Here is a 23863-nt window from a genome sequence, read left to right as displayed (position 1 = left end):
ACCCTTCACATTTTCTCTTAAATGTTTATCATTAAAATAAAAGCGTAACAGTAATTGTGAAGAAAATACTTCAGAGTGGAAGTAAGCAATGCCATAGAAACCATTTAAATTTAAAATAAATAAATTGTAGTGTTCAGCTGTATACCAAAGTTTCTACAAGTACCAGTAACCATCTTTTCAATATATTTTTTTGCCAAGCATCTCCTACTGACAGCAAAACTGTGAAAAATATAAAGTTATGTGAAGCATCTAATCATAACATGAAATCATACTCTGACCCACTGTTGTGAATATTAAGGTGAGGTCCTTGCTAAAACCCAGCCCTACTGAACCAATGATGAAACAGGTGTGTATATATATATATATATATATATATATATATATATATATATATATATATATATAAATAAAAAACCATGTAGACTCAATTCAGTACAATATAACTTTATTGTTCCCCACATAAGTCCTGTATAAAGGAGAACACATTGATGGTGCCAACAAACAACAATAATAAATAAAAATTGGGTGAATGAAAATAACAAAAAGATCACAATTTTCTTCTTACGTGTGAAGTGTGGTCATTACAATAAATTTGCAGCATATGTATGTATTGTGTGTGTGTGTTTGTATGGATGGGTTGGGGGCCGTCAACACAGTAAAAACAACTCAAACAAGTAACAAGATACATCTTCAGGGTGTTAGCATGGTGTCTTGACACTGGCAGTGAACACACTTGTTCTTTTTAAAGCCACATGCTGTGTGTGACCATGATTGGCACACTGTGCACTGAGACCATGAATGCCACTTCTTTCTTGCATTCTTCTTCTTATCATAAAAATGGATGCGGCAGACACAGCACAAATTGCCTCCATCTACCAAAGGAAAAACACAAATATTTTGAAAGTCAAGCCAGTTAGTTTAAATCATACTCATCACTATATTTAAAGCAACATCTCAAAGGCAGCTTGTTCATTTTTAACTGTTGCCAAAGGAATATTCATCTCAGATCTTTAGGAAAACTCTGGGTTTTTCGTTTCAGAAATGGATGTAAATCAAACCTGAAACAGAGGGGTAACTACATTTTAATTTAACAAATCTCATGACCACTTTTTTCTTCAGCTGCTTCAAGTTTGATATGGTGGTATGAGTCTTTGACAATTTCTTCAATGTGAGAATATTTGATGTTGATAGCCTTGTAAACAAAAATCAGCTGGAATATTTTTTTGTAACAAACTCATTTGAAATTATAACAAAAGAGATAAACAATCCTGTTGTCTAACACAATGTCTTGCTCACACCACAATTGCTGTTGATCATCCTTCCATCTAATACTTTAAGAATACCACTAATGCTTAGCAAATGAACCCCGAACTTCAGCTTCTTTAAGTGCATTTTAATTCGGGCATCCCTCACCTCAGGGTTTAGTGTCCCCTGACTGCCCATGTGCCCTCAGTGCTGCTGCCTCTTGAATGTATTTCTGCTTTGCATCTTCCCCCAATGTGGCGCACCTGCCCTTAATATCATTCATTGTGCCTGAAGAAAAAATAGATGCACAGAAAACTTAACGCATTAGTCAGCATCTCCTTTTTAAAGTAAATTCATACAACAACAATCAGTACTTGGGTTGTGAAAACCATTTATCTGTAACAACTCTGTAAAAACAAGATAACATGTAAAGTAGATGCCCTGATGATTCTTTTCAATACACTCAGCATTCTTAAACTGATGAATGCAATTTGTGTGAGTGAAGTACTTCCCAAATACTATCATGAAAAATCTGTTTCATGACGTTTCATGACCCTCATAAACCTTATGTCAACAAGGCCACCATGTATGAAAAGAAACAATTTAGTATAAAAAAATAAAACTTTTAAACTTTTTAAGTCTTTAAATTTTGTTTCTCACCTTTGTTTTTGAATATGTCCCTATAAAAAAGATTGTAATCCGACAGCTCTCTAATGTGAACTTTGGCCTTTGATGACCGGGGCTCAGACGAAGCATTAGTCATTTGTGATCTTTTGTAATTACCTATCCAGTTCTGAAAAACAAAAAAATAGCAAAAGGGTATTACACCAATTAAACCGAATGTTAACAAAACACTTCATTTATACAAGCAGTGCAGCAGAATGATTTATTTATTTGACATGATACAAAAGTAAACCTTATTTCTACAACACTGGTGTCCAAACCAGTAGCTGATGCAGCTCTTGGTATTAATTCTGAACCAACTCGTGTCATTCCATCCTTAAAACATGATTTCAGGGTTTCCTTTTGATTCCCATTAATGGGAGTTCTCTCTTGGTGAATAACAACAAAGAAAGAAATAGATAGTCAGTAATAAATCAGTAATAAAAAAAAAAGACAGTGTTGCAGATCATACCATCGTTCTCAGACACTCTTGCCTAATGCTTCTAGATCAGCAACTGTAAGGCTAACCTCTCTGGGCCATCTTCAACCTAAAACATAAACAGAGAGAAACTTGCACAAGACAGATTTGTGAACAATAAATTCTAAACAGCCCAAAATCAAATTTTGGATAGTTCAACAAAGACATAGAGCATGGAAGTAATAAAACAAACTTGCCACAGAAGTCCTTGCAACCAGCTGGAGATGTATGCTGTAAAGGGAGACAAAAAAGTTAGTTAAAGAGACATTAATGTAACACAGGCAGGCAGACAGACAGACCTTTGGGTTTTATTTTTCAAGTTCAAGTTCAAGTTCAAGTTCAAGATAGATAGATAGATATATACATACACAGCTAGCAAGCTTTAGAGAGAGTGAGAGAGAAAGAGAGAGACAGACAGATAGACACAGACAGACAGCTATATATATATATATATATATATATATATTAGATAAATTATATAAATATATACACAGCTAGCTAGCTAGTATAGAGAGAAAGAGACAGACAGACAGACAGACAGACAGATAGATAGATCCAAACCCACAGAACTTTATTTTACACTCTAGTCAAGATCCCAAGGTTTCCAAACAGTCGTAAAATACGTCTTGTGTTTAATATTTCTCTCAAGTCAATATGGGTTACATTAGTCCAATGATCCGGCTTCAGCGAGGCGTTATCGAGCATACACATAAGCCGGTATGAGTGTAAAAAGTCATTTTGACAGTTTAACTCGAAACTTAATTCCCCCATTAGCTTCAGGCGTAAATACACACTTATATTAGCAACGTTAATGCTCACATAATAAAGCATGCAACGTTAACGTAACGACAGGCTAATAACGTAATATTGTCTAGCGATAACGTTTGCAGATACATCGCAATACGGTTATCTCATATCAACAATCATGACACGCAATACGAGTGTATGTATTGTTTTCCATTACAGTTTAAATGCTCATTTTTATAATTTTAATAGTCTTACCTGAAAATATTAAGCAGGAAATATCGCAACGTTCCCGCATTCGTCCAGTAGACTTCCGATTACCGGTGAGCAGGAATTCTGGGATTGGATCTGGAGTCTTCTCTTGTATATTTGTTGGTGATCAACCATTTGGATGGATGATCACGGCCTTCTGAGCCTACTAGTAGGCACAGGAGGCCCCTCCTGGCCCATTTCTATGGGCTGATAACCGCTGATAACGCCCCATTCAATCGAGTGACAACGTTCGAATCGGGTGTCTTTTCTAACAATAAACACTAGAGTTCAAAAGTTTATAACTCTTTTAGAATGTATTAAATTGATAAGAAGTGAATCAAAGATTAATATTGAAAGAAGAGATTTATATTTTGAATAAACGCTGTTCTTTAAAAAAAATTATACATCGAAGAATCCTGAAAAAGGTATCGCAGATTCCAAAATAATATTTGGCATCACAACTATTATTAATTCTAATAATAAATCATCATATGTTAATGATTTCTTGCTGCACATCACAGAAATGAATGATATTTTAAAGGATATTAAAATAGAAACTATTATTTTATATATTTTATTTTGATAAGTTTGAATTATTACTGATTCTTGACTGTAGCATCACTATCAATAGCCGCGTGTCGACAGCACTTACTTGTATTGTGGAATACAACCTTTTTTTGTTTCAAACAGTTCATTGAACAATAATAAATGAAGTACCTGAAGCTGACAATGAAGTAAATGTATAATAATTAGCACAGATTATTAATTTAGCGCTGTAAACGCGCATGTGAGGGGCGGAGACGCGCGTGAGGACCAAACACAGCAGAACGGTAGGAAACTTCACTCCTCTTATTATTTCTCTTTTACTATAGCGATTTATTTTTAGATACGTGATTGGAGTCTTTCATATTGTTGTTTTATAAACGCAGTAACGTTGAAATCAGATCTGAAAGTTCCTGTCAAGTGTTTAAAAACTAATTATGATTTAATAACGTGTTGAATGAATTTGGTAAGTAAGGTATTCTATGTTTTTTAATACATAGAGGTTATTAATATAGGCTGAAATATAGTGTTTTTTATAGTATAAAGGTGATCTTATGGTGCATTGCTCCTTAAAAGTTAGGCTGTTAATATAATATAGAGGAAGATCAATCTTAATTATTTTTGCTATATTAAAATGCATTAATTTTTTACATTGGTTAGTCAAAGTTTTCAGATGGAGACTTTGGAGCTTGTTCGCGACTCGGTTGATTCAGATCGGGACTTCGGAGCCTGTTCGTGACTCGGTTGATTCTGTTGATTCAGATCGGCACTTCGGAGCCTCTTCGCGACTCCGTTGATTCAGATCGGCAATTCGGAGCTTGTTCGCGACTCCGTTGATTCAGATCGGCACTTCGGAGCCTGTTCGAGACTCCGTTGATTCAGATCGGCACTTCGGAGCATGTTCGCGACTTGGTTGATTCAGATCGGCACTTCAGAGCCTGTTCGCGACTCGGTTGTGTCAGATCCGCACTTCGGAGCCTATTCACGACTCGGTTGATTCAGATCCGCACTTCGGAGCCTATTCGCGACTCGGTTGATTCAGATCGGCACTTCGGAGCCTGTTCGCGACTCGGTTGATTCAGATCGGCACTTCGGAGCCTGTTCGCGACTCGGTTGATTCAGATCCGCACTTCGGAGCATGTTCGCTACTCGGTTGACTCATATCAAGACTCCTGAGACTGTTTGTGAATTTTTTTTTTTTTTAAATTCAGATCTGGACATCGAAGCAGGAAATGTTTGTCAAACAGTTTATTAGTGAGAAATGAATATTTGGACCTGAGGCTTTTTTTAACCAGTCGATTAAATTTTTTAATGATTTCAATGATTTTGGAAGTCAAGGCTTCTTGCACCTCAGTTGCATGTGTTGTGTTTTATGAATTGTGCATGGATTTATCAACTGAGAAATAAAGTTGAACAGAAATTATTATGAACTCTTAAAGATGATGATGAAAAGAAAAGGTAATATTGCATATAAAATTATATCTAAGTATGAACTAACTTGCGCACTACAGTAAATATTCTTACTCTTCCCTAAATAAGTGAAAATGTTTGGCTCAGTTTACAGAAAAGTGTACGTTACACATCCTTTCATTATGATGCATTATTGTTTCCTCCTCAGATGAGTATTTAACATCTTTATTATTGTGGGGATTAGTGTGCAAGTGCTACAAACACACACACACACACACACACACACACACACACACACACACAGGTCAGAGTTTGGGATCAGAATGATATTTTATGTTTGTTTGTTTTTACAGGAGTTTCTTTTACTCATCAAAAATACTGGATTTTTAAAAAATATATAGAATTATGAAGTAAAAAAATATTTTTATATTTTAATATACATTAAAATCTATTTTATTTATGTGATTTTCAGCATCATTACTCCATTAATGATTCATTATCAGAGTTGTGCTGCTGAACTGTGATACTTCTTTCAGGATTATTTGATGAATGAAATGTTAAAAAGAAGAGCATTTATTTAAAATAGAAGTCTTTTCTAACAATAAACACTAGAGTTCAAAAGTTTATAACTCTTTTAGAATGTATTAAATTGATAAGAAGTGAATCAAAGATTAATATTGTAAGAAGAGATTTATATTTTGAATAAACGCTGTTCTTTAAAAAAAATTATACATCGAAGAATCCTAAAAAAGGTATCGCAGATTCCAAAATAATATTTGGCATCACAACTATTATTAATTCTAATAATAAATCATCATATTTTAATGATTTCTTGCTGCACATCACAGAAATGAATGATATTTTAAAGGATATTAAAATAGAAACTATTATTTTATATATTTTATTTTGATAAGTTTGAATTATTACTGATTCTTGACTGTAGCATCACTATCAATAGCCGCGTGTCGACAGCACTACTTGTATTGTGGAATACAACCTTTTTTTGTTTCAAACAGTTCATTGAACAATAATAAATAAAGTACCTGAAGCTGACAATGAAGTAAATGTATAATAATTAGCACAGATTATTAATTTAGCGCTGTAAACGCGCATGTGAGGGGCGGAGACGCGCGTGAGGACCAAACACAGCAGAACGGTAGGAAACTTCACTCCTCTTATTATTTCTCTTTTACTATAGCGATTTATTGTGATTGGAGTCTTTCATATTGTTGTTTTATAAACGCAGTAACGTTGAAATCAGATCTGAAAGTTCCTGTCAAGTGTTTAAAAACTAATTATGATTTAATAACGTGTTGAATGAATTTGGTAAGTAAGGTATTCTATGTTTTTTAATACATAGAGGTTATTAATATAGGCTGAACTATAGTGTTTTTATAGTATAAAGGTGATCTTATGGTGCATTGCTCGTTAAAAGTTAGGCTGTTAATATAATATAGAGGAAGATCAATCGTAATTATTTTTACGATATTAAAATTAATTTATTTTTTACATTGGTTAGTCGAATTTTTCAGATCGGCACTTCGGAGCTTGTTCGCGACTCCTTTGATTCAGATCGGCACTTCGGAGCCTGTTCGCGACTCGGTTGATTCAGATCGGCACTTCGGAGCCTGTTCGCGACTCGGTTGATTCAGATCCGCACTTCGGAGCCTGTTCGCTACTCGGTTGATTCATATCAAGACTCCGGAGTCCGGAGACTGTTTGTGAATTATTTTTTTTTAAATTCAGATCTGGACATCGAAGCAGGAAATGTTTGTCAAACAGTTAATTAGTGATAAATTTATATTTGGCTTTTTTTTAACCTGTCGATTTTATTTTTTTTAATGATTTCAATGATTTTGGAAGTCCAGGCTTCTTGTACCTCAGTTGCATGTGTTGTGTTTTATGAATTGTGCATGGATTTATCAACTGAGAAATAAAGTTGAACAGAAATTATTATGAACTCTTAAAGATGATGATGAAAAGAAAAGGTAATATTGCATATAATACAGTAAATATTCTTACTCTACCCTAAATAAGTGAAAATGTTTGGCTCAGTTTACAGAAAAGTGTACGTTACACATCCGTTCATTATGATGCAACATTGTTTCCTCCTCAGATGAGTATTTAACATCTTTATTATTGTGGGGATTAGTGTGTAAGTGCTACACACACACACACACACACACACACACTGGTCAGAGTTTGGGATCAGAATGTTTGTTTGTTTTACAGGAGTTTCTTTTACTCATCAAAAATACAGGATTTAAAAAAAACAATATATTATTATGAAGTAAAAAAAAATATTTTTATATTTTAATATACATTAAAATCTATTTTATTTCTGTGATTTTCAGCATCATTACTTCATTACTGATTTATTATCAGACTTGTGCTGCTGAATTGTGATACTTCTTTCAGGATTATTTGATGAATGAAATGTTAAAAAGAAGAGCATTTATTAAAAATAGAAGTCTTTTCTAACAATAAAGACTAGAGTTAAAAAGTTTATAACTCTTTAGAATGTATTAAATTGATAATAAGTGAATCAAAGATTAATATTGTAAGAAGAGATTTATATTTTGAATAAACTCTGTTCTTTAAAAAAAAATTATTTCTGAAGATCATGTGACACTGAAGACTGGAGGAATGATGCTGAAAATACAGCTGCACATCACAGAAATGAATGATATTTTTAAAGGATATTAAAATAGAAACTATTATTTTATATATTTTATTTTGATAAGTTTGAATTATTACTGATTTTTGACTGTAGCATCACTATCAATAGCCGCGTGTCGACAGCACTACTTGTATTGTCGAATACAACCTTTTTTTTGTTTCAAAAAATCAGCTGAAAATCAGCTGAAAATCAGCTCTGAAAGTTCCTGTAAGTGTCTAAAAACGAATTATGATTTAATAACGTGTTGAATGAATTTGGTAAGAAAGGTATTCTACATTTTTTTTTACATAGAGGTTATTAATACAGGCTGAAATATAGTGTTTTGTTCATAGTATAAAGGTGATCTTAGGGTGCATTGCTCCTTAAAAGTTAGGCTGTTAATATAATATAGAGGAAGATCAATCTTAATTATTTTTACTATATTAAAATGCATTTATTTTTTACATTCGTTAGTCGAATTTTTCAGATCGGGACTTTGGAGTCTGTTCGGGACTTGGTTGATTCAGATCGGCACTTCGGAGTCTGTTCGCGACTCGGTTGATTCAGATCGGCACTTCGGAGTCTGTTCGCGACTCGGTTGATTCAGATCGGCACTTCGGAGCCTGTTCGCGACTCTGTTGATTCGGTTGATTCAGATCGGCACTTCGGAGTCTGTTCGCGACTCGGTTGATTCAGATCGGCACTGCGGAGCCTGTTCGCGACTCGGTTGATTCTGTTGATTCAGATTTATCAACTGAGAAATAAAGTTGAACAGAAATGATCATGAACTCTTAAAGATGATGATGAAAAGAAAAGGTAATATTGCATATAAAACTATATCCTCCTATATAAATTATATTCCTCCTCAGATGAGTATTTAACATGTTTATTATTGTGGGCCATTAGTGTGTAGGCAGTGGTGGACAGTAATGGAGTAGCTTTACTTCGTTACTGTACTTAAGTACATTTTTCAAGTATCTGTACTTTACTTGAGTCGTTTTATTTTGAGTAACTTCTACTTTTATTTGACTACATTCCAAAGCATAAAATCGTACTTTTAACTTCACTACATTTCATAAAACATATCATTACTCTCTTTAATATATCACGTGCTCAAAGCGGTGTCTGATTCATTATGAACGAACTGAGTCTTTTCAAAATAAACTTTAATCGGATCGCAAATCGCACCAAACGATTCGTTTAGGAATTAGAATGATCCGATTGCAGCTGTTGTGGAGTCGACCACTCACTGATTCAAATGAACCGTTTAGTGTGAGTCTCCAGAAGTAAGAACCGGGAGATCTTGTGAGCGCGCGCGCGTCTGATGTTGCTAAAAGTAAGTTATTAATGTCGCAATTTTGGAGTAATTATTGTAACTGAAAATCATATTTAGGTCAAAATTGTCAGTATTTGGGAACTAAATCCGTTGTAAAGAGTGATCTATTTAAGCCCACTGAAATGCTCGAGTTCAGATGATGCAGACACATCAATTGTAGGTCAAAACAAACAAAACCCAAACATTAAAATAACACAGATTAAATACAATAACTCATGCACGTTCAAATTCCCCGCTGCCGTAATGTTAACAGTTTTATTAAAATGCTACCATCCATGTCCTATGTGACGTCTGTTCTTATATTGTTTATCAACAGTAACGTTATACATATGTATATTGTTTGGATTAACTAGACGAGTAGAGAGGAGTGCAAGCTGCCTGAGAAGAGAGCAATAAAAAGGAAAATAATATTCAGTCCAGAAAACACCATCATCAAGTCCAGATCAAGAGATTTAAAGAAGTCAAATCTAACTTCCTGATCAATTATATCAACATAATCAACAACAAATCATGCAATTTTCCTGTGTATTAATGTTTTTACTCCACAGTAGTTTTTATATATATATAGTAGGTTTATATATATTTATTTTTATATATTTTTTTTTGTACTGAAAAAAAAAACGTTTTTTAGTAATGTTACATTATGATTAGAATCAAACCTGAACAAGTCACAAAAGATAAAAGTTGAAGTCTTTGGAGTTTATGTCTATTTCAATCATCTGCTTTACATATATTTCTAAAAATTTAATCTACACTTCAGTTATTAACTGTAAGAGAAGAAAAAACTTGATACACTGTTGCTTAAAAAAATAGAAGAAAAAAAAACAAGAAAATCCCACATGAAATGAGATGAGAAATGAAATCAAGGCCTTGAGAGCAGAGAATCAGCAACTAAAGGACCTGAACTTTAAACTGCACAATGGTAGGCTATTGATTTACATGGTTATAGATGTTTTGCTATATGAATAAATGAGTTAATGTAAACATTGCTTTATACAGAGATCATGAACAGATTATTAGAGATGCTGGCTAACAGCAGTGGACACAAGCATGCTGTGCAAACCTCCCTCACAAGTGCAGCTTGCAGCTCTTCACATCTCAGCTCTTCTGGACTCCACCATGTCACAATACTAGTATTATTTTCACACCATACGATTAGATTTAGGAAAACATAAGGATTTTTGTAAAATGCAGATAAAAATATGTGATGTATATTCAATTTATTATTTAATGTTTATTGCACAGATTAAAAGGATTCATTCCAAACTCCTTAGCAGGTTTTACTTTCTATTATAATTTTAAATATTTTAAGTGTTAATCATTAGACATTTTGTTTCACGTCAACTAATCTGAAAGATGATCATTTACAGTTCTTATAACTACAGTACCTTATATTTCAGCACATATATATAAATATATATAGTGTATACTCATATTTCTCAGGCAACATAAGGACAATGTTACGCTGCAACACTGAGTGAAGCACATAAGAGGTGAGGGAAATTCACTATAACATATGCATCTAATTATATTTATATTTATGCATAAATTATTAACTAATTTAAGACAAAAATGTCTCTCTTTTTTCTTACAGAGTCCAGTGATATTGGTTTCAGAAGAATGATGGGCCATGTTCTGTTCAGTGTTCATTTTCTTCACACTTGTCTCATTTTATTTTCAAGCTCTTTTGACTAATAAATAATTCATAATTAACATTTTCTGTCTTTTTTACTTTTTGTTGATAATTAAAATTTAGACACAACATTGCTTTTAAAAAAGTGTTTTGTTATACAGGAGGCCCTGAATATCCCTTTAGCAGTCCAACATGATGAATAAACATAATAATTAATTTAGATTTCTGCAGACATCTACACTTTGAACTCCTGAACAAAACTCAAATGATTCGCGAACCCGCCACAAACTCCCGAACTGATTCAAATGATTTGTGATCCCCAAACTGACTCATATGATTCGCGAATCCGCTTTGAACTCCCAAACTGACTCAAATGATTCGCGAACCCGCTTTGAATTCCCGAACTGATTCAAAGGATCAGATCTACACACATGCAATGTGGTGTTTAAATGTAAGTACTTTAAAGTCCTTCATTTTTTTTTTACAGTGAATTTTAATCTCTTGTTGAAATGACAGTGATGTATGTGTGTGTCTGTGTATGACATTGACATATGACATGTATAACATTCTCACTCTATTTTAATAATATAATTTGATGGTGCCAGAATTTACACATTCAGACAATTAGAAATAAATAAAACAAAACAATTATATCACAAGATGTTGCAGGTTTTATGTGTGTGTCTTGATTGATGACACTGAGTAACAAATAAAATTATTGAAAGAAATGTAAAAGCAGGGGGAAAACATATTTTGGACACCAAATGTACCTACAATTATAGAACGACCCTTTTGTCTTTGGTGCAAACAGTGTACTGTGACGTGAAATTGACAAATAGTATGACTAACTCTATATATATTTAACATTTTTATAGGTGCATTAGATGAGGCTCTGCAGTACATCGAAGAGCTGGAGGCAAGGTTGCAGAAAATGTCACTAGGAAAACAAACAGTACTGAACAGATTTTGTGTTTCTGATCAAACTCTCAGATACTACACAAAGTTTCCCTCACAGGAAGTTTTCCAGGTGTTCTGGGAGTCTATATTTCCATCTGCTAGAAATCTGGTGTACTGGACCAAGACACAGAGGATGGGTCAGGAAGAATCCCCAAACCTAGCCCTGCACCGAAAACTGTTCATCTACTGCTGCTGGACTGAGGGAACGAGTTATTGCAGACATTTTTGGAGTAAGTGTGGCTACGGTGAGTAGGACCATTATCACCTGGGCTAATTACCTGTTCTCTGTGTTGGGTTCAGTACCATTTGGATGCTCCTCCATGCCAGAGAATTAGCGTTTGTTCAGTCCAGACCTGCGAGTCGTCATGGACTGCACAGAAATCCGCTGTGAAAGCCCTCCATCGCTGAGATCTTCTCCAGTTACAAGAGCACCACCACATTCAAAGCTCTGGTTGGGGTAGCTCCGTGTGGTGCAGTCACTTATCTCTCAGCTTTATACAGGTTCAATCTCGGACAAAGAAATCACAAAGAAATCTGGGATTTTGGACCTGCTTGAGCTTGGAGATGTGGTCCTGGCAGACAAGGGGTTCACGATTGAAGACATGTCTCCAGTGTTGGTGCACTGCACGCCTCAGACTTCTGGTGAAAGAGTGATTCGAAATTCAAGGAAAACCACATCCGGAATTCTGTTGTGCCACTGACATTGTCAGGAAGAATTCATCAGATCTGGCGTAATTGCTGTTATATGGTTCATTATCAGGGACCAATGTTTCTTGAGCAGTGATTGTGTATTAGCATGTTAGCATGTTAGATTTGATTAGAATGACACATTATTACAATAGTAGTGTTAATTAGTTCGTTTTTTCAGTTAGTTGCAATGCATACCTTTAATACTTACCATCATTAAATGTGTTTTTACTTTTTATTGTAAAGTAAAAGTTTATCTATATTGAAATTATTTATATGATTTTTTTGAGCGAAAACAAGTGGACAGATACAATGAAACAGCTGACAATGAAGTCTTTTTATAATAATTCATGAAAAAAAATGGTCAACATTGTTCTGGTGTTCATTGTTATTTCACACATTGTATTAAATAAATATATACAAGCAGTAAATGTGTATGCATATCATATACGTTACAGAATATAGAATACAAAATGTGTTCAGCTTGGTATGTACATATTTACATAATTAAGAGCAAGCACTATATATTTAATGTTACAGTATAATTTGTGTTTTATCTAATGTTACAAAATATCTACACTACAAAATATGCTACATACTAAACTACATAAAGTATATACATAAGAAAAAATCTTATATTATAATATGAACAGAAAGTGTCCATTCACACCGCTGACAGATAGACACCCATGTACACGTCTCGCTTGTCTTTCATTGATGCTATGAAGGCATCATCTCTCCAGATCAATCTGATTTCGTGTCAGTCACAGAGTCACACCAGTGTAGACCAGTAACTGCAGTCTGACCTTGTACCTGCCAGTAGTACTTATGGGTCTCTTTAAGTTCGGCTATTCCTCTCTGAATTGTCACAAACGGAACCAGAGCAATGTTTTCAGCAGAGCTGCTTTTTACCTCCACTAGTCCAAACTGGAATGATTCAGATGGATCGTGGACTCGTCCGTCTGGACTAGCTCCCAGATGTGATGCTTCTGGGTTGGTAATAAAGCCACATGGTAGGACACTAACACTGGCTGTCTCTGAAGAGTTTCTCAAAATATCTGGCTCAAGTTCAAGGCCACGTTTCATAGCACTTAATGATTCTTGACTCGCCGAATCCCCAACCACATGACAAACCTCCCGGAACCTGCTCGCAGTAACCCTTGATTTCCGAATTTGTCCCCAAGCAGTGCATTTTGACTGTAGTCTTGTGTCCTCTTCAATCTGGCAAGCTGAGCTATGGGTAACCTTTATAGACTCCAGATGAAGTGCTTGATGGTGTGTGGCACAAATTTATAATTACAGCCAAACTCATACGCAAACACAGGTAGTGGGGGAAAATTAAGATCAGGAACACCTGCAGCTATAGGGGGACATTGGTAAGAAAGTGGACTGCCACGAGGTACAGGACCAAATTGTGTCTGACTGGTGCAGGTCAGTGGTGATGGGACGGTTTGTGAATGAAGCTGCACGTAGTGGACCGTCTGATATAAAAGTGCTGTCAGATGGTTGTACAATCCTTTACCAGCCGCACAGCTGCAAATATAGACAGCAACACTAACAACCTCTTCTGATTCCAATGCCATCAGTTTGAGAAGACAATTGTTTAGCTAATTAATTGTAATTACGAGCTGTCAGCTACATTACGTGCTTTTAATTGAAAGCTGAAAACAGCAGCAAAGGCAAGAAATATAAAGTCTGCAACCGCATAAGATTTAAGAAACGTAACATAAAAAAAGAGAGAGAGAAAATGTTACCACTTGTGAAAGTAAAAGAAAGGGAATTGAAAATCTGCAAGCGCAGTTATTTTTTATTTTATTTATTTTTTTGAAGTCTTTTCTGAACGTCTACACGCGTCCTTCACCTTAATCTTGAGAAGGAGACAGACTCAGTCTTTCTATTCAGTTTTGTTCTGAAAGAGAAATGTCAAGAGAGACAGGTTTCTATCAGGTGTGTAAAAGTATAATTGTTTCTAATGTTGTATTTAAATAAACACATTGTTGTCTGACGTGCCAGGGCGGGAAGTGCCCTGATTGGTTCAAGCGTCTGAGCCGCCTCACCACTGGTTAGTGCCAGTTGCTGCAGCAGCCAATGACAGCGCTAGACGCTCATTTGTGTCTGCTGTGCAGCTTTACTACGGCACAAAAAATGTGGCTTCAAAATTCTCGAAAAAAGGAGTTTTTCCATAATGTAATACGAGAGACCTCTCGAAACACAAATTTAATTGAGAAGGGCCATAACACTTGTCTTTTGTTGTCCTACTGTTAGTTTAACTGCTTTTTTTGTTCTCAATTGTAAGTCGCTTTGGATAAAAGCGTCTGCTATGAATAAATGCAGTTGATATAAAAGTCATTAACATTGGGTGTCGCACCGCTGCTCCTTCAGCTGTTTATGAAAAGTCATAATTACACGACTTCATTTTTAATGTACATCTGGTCACAGCGGTCTGCTCTTCAGAACTCAAACGATCTGTCATCCGTTCCCTCTCAGCAACTGAACAGTGACAAGACGTCTTCACTCGAGAAGTCATGCCAACCAAATTACCAACATGGCGACCACTACTTGTCACTCAATCGTATTTATACTGTATATAATATATTATAATAGACAAAGTGACAAACAGTGACGAAAGCCGCAACATGAAATTCTCACTCACGTGGAACCTGTAAAATATGACAGCTACAGTTTGTTGGAAAATAGCATTGTGGACACTGAATTTGATGAATTTACTGTTAATCGGACCCCAGACGACACAAGAAGCTAATGTAGCGAACGCTGCGCTCCTCTGCCCATGACTCCCCGCTGCAGGAGACGCTGTATTCCTCCGAAACGCTGTATAAACAACACTGTTTTAAAACCGTTTTCCAGGTTAGCTGGGCTGCATAGCGCTCAAAACCAACATGAAAAGGGTAACTTGGCTAGTAATGTTCACTTAGCATTTTGTTTTGTTGTTAAACTGTGTCAAATGAGCGGTGACATTAAATCACCGGTCTATTTGCTGGATGGTTTCAGGCTAATAGACGGTAACTAGCATTAGCAGATAAGCTAGCACTTTTTGACATTCAAACAGGCGCATATTGTATGAACCAACTCAAACATTTAAATGCTGAAGCTTAATTTTGATTATAAAGAGGATGGCAGGTAGACACACACACACACACACACACGAGACAAAAATTACAAAAATGCAAACTTAATAATGCACAGCTAGCTAGAAGCTAAACCATTATCCACGAGTGAACATGTTAAAGTTGTCCTATATCAAACAACTCCATTACATCATTAATATACATGATGATTTAAAAACCACTGTTTACTGTGAATGTCGCAATATATCAATAAATCAATACTTACTCAAAAGAGGGTTCAGCGCAGCCGTGTCCCAGCAAAGAAATCCTGGACTGATGTCGGCTCTTGTGCTGTACTCAACCGTTGCAGTAAAGGCGCGTCCGCGTCCCACACGGGTCCGATCAGGATCCGCTGTTTGACCCAATAGTATGTTCCTGCACAACCGGAGGCTGCAGATCTAGGACTCTAGTTTTTCGTGACAGCGCCACCTACCGTACTGGACGATATAGCGATGGCTGCAGTTCTAGGACCCTGTTGGTTTAGTTTGCAGTCACCTTACTTTGTATATAGCATCAATATATTAATCTCAGTAGTATTTGTTTTTAAATGTGATTTTTGATTCAAAATGCAGCAGAGGTTAATTACTAAGTGTGCTTTGGGTCACAATTTTACATTTAAACATGAATTTACTCAAAATATAAACGAAATATCAATTATCAATTTTGTCAAATTTGTGTATATCAATTTTAAAACAATTGTCAAAAATGAAGAACCTTAAAAGTCTTAGTGTCTTGAATCATACAGTATATTGATTAACCTCCTTAAGGTGAATCAGCTCGTTATCAGGTAAGTTAAAGTTGGAATCAGCGTATGGAGACACTAAATTACAGACGATATTTAATAGTTGTTGAGAGGCAAGACAAGAATGATTCAAGAATGTCTATTTATATATATCTATAGTACAGACCAAAAGTTGTTTGTAGTAAATTAATATCACATTTTAATCATGCTGATTTTTGAAAAAAAAACTGAAATGTTTGATATTGATTAACTACATAAAATGATATAAATACATTTTCTAACCCCCATATCTTGAATTTTGTGATCATTCACATGCATTCATAAACGCATTTGAATACACCGAATAATGCAGTGAAAGAACGCACTCAAAATGCACACGTGCACTAGTATGACTTCATCATGTCACTTTACATTAGCCTAGATGCCTGCACTTTTTAGGCACGATTCGTTTAGTTTTTGAATATACTTGATACTGTCAAAAGGCACATCATTCGCGACCTGACTCACATGAATCACAAAACCACTACGAACTCCCGAACTGACTCAAATGATTCGCGAACCCGCTATGAACTCCTGAACTGACTCACTCTTTTTAAAAATTTTTATTAAACAATACAAACATTAATACAGTACACTATATACACAAAAAAAGAATATACACAGATTTGTTAGTTATGCCAGGGTAACAACACGAGGTAATAAAAACCAGGTAATAAAATTACATCTCAATAAGACACAAAGGACGAATATAAAGAGACTGTTTTCATAGCTTTCAATTTAACAGAACTTTGGATAGTTTCCATGTACTTGTCTAAGTCCAATTTTAATAAAGAAAAAAGAGGTTTAGAGCCAGTAAACTTCTGTTTATGAATGTGAAATTTAGCTAACAGGAAACATTAATTATGTAATATTTTCCAATATTCTCTTTTGAATAGAAACAATCCAAAGAAATCATGAAAGCATCATGAAAACAAAAAGAGAAGTCACTTACAAAATAACACTGAATAAACTCCAAAAATCTGACCAAAATGTTTCAGTGTAGGAGCATTGCCAAAATAAATGAATGAAGTCTTCTTCAGAAGAATGACAAAAACAGCAACTCACGTCAATGTCTTATATTTCCTAAGAAAGGCTTTAGTTGGGTAACATTTGTGAATTAACTTAAATGTTATTTCTTTTACTTTGATGGTAAGCAGATATCTATGAGGCAAGGTCCATACTTTCTCCCAAGGTTTATTCTCCGCAATACTATTCCAATAAGGGATTATGTAAGGAATCGTTATCATCTCTCTCTGAAAGAGAGATCTAGTTTTATAGTTATTTTTTTGTTGATCTGCAGAAAAGCAAACATTTGTTGAATAAAATCACTATTTTTGTTTTCTTTGCACAAAAACATGTTCTTGTAGCTTTGTAAAAGTGTGGCTGAAGCATTGATGTCACTTGAACTGTTTTACTGATGTCCTTACTATGACTCTGGGAACATTTCAGTTGCATTGCAGCCTTTATGGAGGTTCAGAAATCACAAAAGCCAGATCTAATGCCGTGTCGTAGTGATGACGTTATCGTGCGACTCTTTTAGCGGCTGTTTTGAAGGAAAATCAACGTTCACGAAAAAAAAAAGTGCAAACTGTATGAAGCAGAGATAGTTCCTCACTTTCCACGGTGACACAGAGATCGTTCTCCAGCTTCAGTGAAAGTATTACCTGCCTAATGTTTTCGACTCGTACAGTACACGTCACGCGCTGATGTCACGTGTCGTTACGGGTCCTGTATTTGCTGGAATCACAGTGTGAAAGGGGCTTTATTGAGCTTTTCCTCAATATTGGACCCTAGAACTATGCAGTTGTTGTTTTAATTTCACATGGTTACAGTTAATCTTTTCATTTAAGGCCAGTTCTCTGTAGTTTCAACCCAATTCAGAAACAGAAGCTAAATGCTGATGTCTGCACCATCTGTGTTTGTATTGAATGTAGTCTGCTCACTGTGCAGTTACTGCCGTTCATTTCAGACTGTCACGGTTATTACAACAGCCAAAAGCCAGTTTAACCTATTAAATACCAAATAAACATCTTGTTTATGCACACTTTCCTTCTTACTTGTTTGTTGCTTGAAGATAAAAAAATAAAAAAAATAAAAAAAATAAAAAATATCAAACTGAAGTGCTATCTTCTTCTTTTGAATTGAATCAGGAGAGTGTATTACAATCTTGCGCTACAGCGCCACACTGGTCAAACTGCATTATTGCAGGCTTTCGCATTAGGCAGATACGAGATCAAACCACTAACATTACTCAAAAACATTTACCGCCAATTTTTTTTTATCGTCGACGTTGTCGATAATTTCCACTAATTGTTTCAGCCCTAGTGTATATATATATATATATATATATATATACTAAAGTAAATACATTACAAAGAGTAGTGCGCTTTCACATCTCCCAACCGCTCAAAATCATCTATTAACAGTGCAATAAACCGATTACACAATACTAGACTGCAAAACAAAAGCACCCCAAAACAGAAACTCTAAGAGAAATTAAAGATTTCGACTTAACACAAGAAAAACTTTAGATTTTCTTACCTCTGGTACCTCTTGCTCTCCTCCGCGCCGTCATCAAATGCGTTGGAAATCCTCACTTCCGGTTCTTCTTCTTCTTCTTTTAGAGTTTAACTGGCGGTTGGCAGACCAACTTAAGGTGCATTTACCGCCATCTACCAGACAGGAGTGTGGTCGTCGAGAATAGTCAGAGGGAATTATTCACCTATGCGCATACTTATTATATAAATATGTACATATTAAATACGGTAGAACAACCCCGTATTTTTGAGAAACCTCATAACTTGATTTTTAACAGTTTTAGATACATCTCCTAATAAATTAACTAAAGTAAGCGCTTTCTCTTCTTTATATAGGACTGATGTTAAACAACTACGCTCTTCCGTATAATTATTACACTCTATTAGGACATGTTCAACTGTTTCTGGCTGACCGCAATAATCACAGCCTCCTGTCTGATGTTTCTCTTTACGGAGTAAAGATCTATTGAGACCTGAATGGCCAATTCTTAAACGTGTCAGCACTGCCTCTTCTCTCCTACTTCCATCCCTAGATCTTCCCCCTCACACATTTCTTTGCACACAGTAAAGATGTCTGCCAGTGTCATTATTATCCCACTGCTCTTGCCACATCCCAATCACTTTTTCCTGAATAATAGATTTCCCTTCAGCTTTGCATAGAGAGACATTGATGTTAACCTCATCCAATTTCAAGGCCTGTTTAGCTAGAATATCCACCTGTTCATTTCCATCAATACCTTATTTAAAATAAAACAGTTTAAGTTGATTAAGCACAATACAACTGTGTTTTGGTGGAAAACTAAATATATTTGTGTTGTTTTAACAAAACATATCTGTGTAAAACGAACAATCCATTTTTTTTGAGTGTTTGTGAAATGAAATATTTGTAATATTTAATATAACTGTGTGCAAAAGTTTGATTTGAACTGTTTAACTATCTGTGCACTTATTCATCTGCACTATAAGAATTAAATACACAAAAGCACTGGCAGCTCCATTCATTTTTATATTTTATTCAACTATGTGCAAAAGTTTGATTTTACTTCTGAATTACTTCTGAATAATTTTGCTCACATTTCTATTTATATACACATTTTTTTTCTATCTGTGCACTTGTTCTTCTGCACTATATGAACACATAAAATAACTAATAAATAAATAAAAGTACTAGCAGCTCATTACCAGGACAGCTCTTGCTGTTATGTTTTTTCATCTGTGCACATTTTTATTATTTTTATATCAGCGCTCTCCTTTTTTTAAGCTGCCACTTGTTCCTCTTTCGGCCGGTTTTGATGTCCTGCAGTTTCAGTTTTCTCTGCAGCACCAGGTCAGCGTTGAGGAGCATCAGCTTCTTCAGGACGTCTCTGGAGGGTCTGATGCGTCTCTCCTTCATGACGTGATCGATGGCCTCCTCCACCATCATGTCATGACAGATCATCAGATACGCCAGAAACAGAGTCACCGAGTGCTCCACACCCTGCTTGCAGCAAATCAGCACCTTACCTGAGGAGAGAAACACAGTCAGACGGTCAAACACTTCATTTCTAGACTGTAGGACTCTAATAGATGAGAAATGCTGTGTGTGTTTCTCAGCTCACTTGCTCGCTTCTCCAGGGCCTTGTCAATGAATTTGGCAGCTGGTATGAAGCACTTGCTGATGTCAGAACAGTGTCTGTCTGCTGTAGGCAAGCCGTAATAATTGATGTGCAAGCCTCTGTAATATCTGGACCCTGTATTGACCGTTCCTACCATGTCTTCATCATTAAAACGTCCTAAGTAGTATTTAAGATGCTTCTTTGGTGCTGCAGCGTTGAGGATGTGAGTGATGCACATCTCCTGCAGAGCATCTCGGTCGGTGGCCATCTCTCTGCACAAGAACACAACGGCCTGGGTTAGTCTTTCTTACAGAGGACGTACCAAGCAGAATAAATGACAGAACAATAAGAGAAATAGAGTTATGTTGTAGACTCACTCATCTCCGATGAAGAGCCTGGGCCAGACGTTAGTCACGTGTCTTTGTTTGAGAGGTGTGTATTTCTCCAAACGATCCTCCAGTTGGAACACGTTTAGAGGGACGTAGTTTTCCAACATTGAAAGCTCAGATGTCACTTTAGATTCCGGCTCAGGAACGCTTGCAGCTGGTGCACATGATTCCTGTGGAGGAGCCAGATCCCAATCATCTTCAGGAGGATCATCCGGATTCTCTCCAGGTTCTGGATCAGGAACGTTCAGCTCCAAATCTGGCCGCGCTGAGACTCCAACATGCTTCGGCCTGTCGTTCTGGAGGAAAGTGCTGATTTTCTTTATGTTCCTCACTGTAGCATATTCCGTTCTCTTGGTCATGACGAAGCCATGGACTTTCTTATTCTTCATCGTGCTGGTATTTTCTGATAAAAGAAGAAAAACCAACAATGCGGCATTAGAACCATCTCAAACCAGATTAAACATGAATAATTAGTTCAGATTGTAAAATGGCATTTCTATTTGCATCTCTTCACCTTCCGGGCTGACGCATGATTCCTCTGGATCAACCGGATCCAGTTTAGGTTCTGGAGGAGCAACCAGATCAGTTTCAGTGAAACACGATTGCTCAGAATCGACCAGATATGTTTCAGATTCTGGCTCATGAGCACTTGGATCTGGGACATATGATCCATCTGGACCAATCAGATCCACTTCAGCTTCCCCAACAGGGTTCGGCATTTTTCCCTGGAAAGCTGCACAAAATCCCTGGAAGACTGCACTAATGTTCTTGGTCATCTGCCCAGTGGTGAGTTCTGGAGAAAGAAGAGATACTACATAAGTAGAGCGTAATGACAAACTTGACCAAAGCCTTGTCTGAAAGTTTTAAAGAACTTTTAAAAACTTGAAGTTGGAAGGTTTTACTCAGAAAATATTACTTCTAAGAAACCAAACATTTCAAACCCAATTAGACCTTTAAAAACCTTTAGACCTTTAAAAACCACTTCCAAATCCTCTGCTACCTGTTTTCCAATTGGTTTTAGATAGATAGATAGATAGATAGATAGATAGATAGATGGATAGATGGATAGATATAAACTTATTCACATCTGAAGTTCACAATCACAAAATTAAATCAATGCAAAAGTTTTCACCCCCTAATGGAAATCAATCAGTATTTTGAAGTCGACTAATGGAATTCTGTAAGTCGGATCAGTTTGAAAAGATAAAGCATCATAATTCAGATCAGTCTGAAGGTTTCTGCCAAATTTGGAGGATGCAGCTTGAAATCTCAAGGAGGTGTTACTCTTGGAAATAAGGGTTTCAGGGGATGTGGAAGAGTAACTCATTGAAATAGTAAAACAGTATTACGTCTTTGTCTTCCAGCATCATAAAACAGTGTGAGAAACATGAATAAAGATGAAGAAGACACCTGTTGAGCGGTTCTCCTCATCATCCAGGGCTTGTTCTCCTGAAGCTCCTGCTGGGACTGGATCGCTCTCATCTTCAGACACCGGCTCAGGGCTCTTCAGCTCCGAGATGCTGTTCCTGTTCATCTCCAGCTGCAGATCTTTGACCTCACACACCGACATGTGCTCATTCTCGTCAGTCTCCAGCTGTACGTGCATCTCTCCTGGACTGCAGGAACTGACGGAGATGTGGTCATCCGTCATGACCTGCAGCTTCACATCTATCTCTTGATTACCGCTGAAGCCGAGAAGGTCGTAGATGGCATCGGTGATCTCCAGCTCCAGCTGCACATCTTTACCATCTAATACAAAGCAACTGTCTCCGGTGTAGAAGACACCGTTGAGATAAACCTCCAGACGCACCTCTCTCGCCACTATAGACACTGTGTCTGGAGTTATCATACTGACAGATCTGTTCTTAATGCACAGTTATCAAACTGTCTGTATCCAATAATCTCAGTTTAAACTCGATCTGATACACTCTGTACAATCTCAGCAGATCTCGATCTATACAGACTGTAATACAAAGACTTTCACTCAGACTCGAGGCTCTGCTTCGAATATCACTCAACTACAAAGATTCTGCGAGGCCTTTTATACGGAGTCTGACGTCATAAAGCGGTGGCGCGTTACGCTGTTGTTCCAAAGTTGCCACGGAAACAGAATGTTTTCCCAACAACAGTTTGTTTTCTCTGATTCGCTAATTATCTAAGAAATATATATTATTCATCACTTTTGTAAAAGCAGTTTTTAAACTATAACTGCGTTTATTTCGGCATTTTGCTAAGATTGTTCTCCAACGCGAAATAAATAATAATAATAAATCACATTTACCAGGTTTGAGAATGCAGCTTTTCAGTCTGAATGCGATGATTCACGAACAAATGACTCGTTTGAACCGCTTCTCTTGATGATTCATCTCTCATGCTGCGTTCACACCAAATGCGAATAGAGCGTCAAATTCGCGTCTGCCGCGTCTAGTTTCCCGCCAGTGACGCGCGGGTCAATGTATTAATAACCCGCACCCGACCGTTTTCAACTAACCCCCGCAACTCGGACCGCAAAAAAATAAAATATTGTACCTAACCCGCTTTCTGACCCACATTTTTACATATTACATACTTTGTGCATCAAAACGCGCGTCATCGACGTGTGATCTGCAGTAAAAACGCGCGTTCTTAGCGTGCGCTTCGGAGTCAGACAAAATCGTGCCATAAGGTTAAGAGAGTGGTTAAAGAATAGGTTAAGAACTAACATTCAGGCTAACATTTTTTACCTAACATAAGTATATTAGCCTATATATTATTATGTTAAAGTATAATATTATACACTATAATATATTATAATATTGTATGGTATTATAGTTATTATATCCATGTTGT

The 23863-nt window shown here is 36.2% G+C and overlaps 1 protein-coding gene and 1 long non-coding RNA gene across 3 annotated transcripts; both read right to left on the bottom strand.

Moving 5' to 3' along the window:
- Positions 1-428: 428 nt before the first annotated feature.
- Positions 429-3636, bottom strand: LOC128011436 (uncharacterized). Of its 2 annotated transcripts, XR_008182553.1 has the most exons (6): positions 3389-3636; positions 2580-2617; positions 2381-2456; positions 1906-2038; positions 1414-1533; positions 429-872 (listed from the first exon to the last, which is right to left on the bottom strand). It is a non-coding gene; the product is annotated as an uncharacterized LOC128011436 (long non-coding RNA). The 2 variants fall into 2 exon arrangements; XR_008182554.1 differs by lacking the exon at positions 2580-2617.
- A 16529-nt stretch (positions 3637-20165) lies between these two features.
- LOC128011700 (uncharacterized) lies at positions 20166-23042 on the bottom strand. The gene is made up of 5 exons (XM_052594380.1): positions 22445-23042; positions 21549-21827; positions 21023-21437; positions 20649-20917; positions 20166-20553 (listed from the first exon to the last, which is right to left on the bottom strand). The coding sequence occupies exons 1-5, from the start codon at positions 22881-22883 to the stop codon at positions 20285-20287; spliced, it is 1671 nt and encodes a 556-aa protein (XP_052450340.1). The 5' UTR covers positions 22884-23042; the 3' UTR covers positions 20166-20284.
- Between the last annotated feature and the right edge of the window lie 821 nt (positions 23043-23863).

The sequence above is a fragment of the Carassius gibelio genome, chromosome B23 (assembly GCF_023724105.1).
Source record: "Carassius gibelio isolate Cgi1373 ecotype wild population from Czech Republic chromosome B23, carGib1.2-hapl.c, whole genome shotgun sequence".
Classification (NCBI taxonomy): domain Eukaryota; kingdom Metazoa; phylum Chordata; class Actinopteri; order Cypriniformes; family Cyprinidae; genus Carassius; species Carassius gibelio.
Note: the sequence above shows the minus strand (reverse complement) of the source record. Positions and strands in the feature narration are given on the sequence as shown.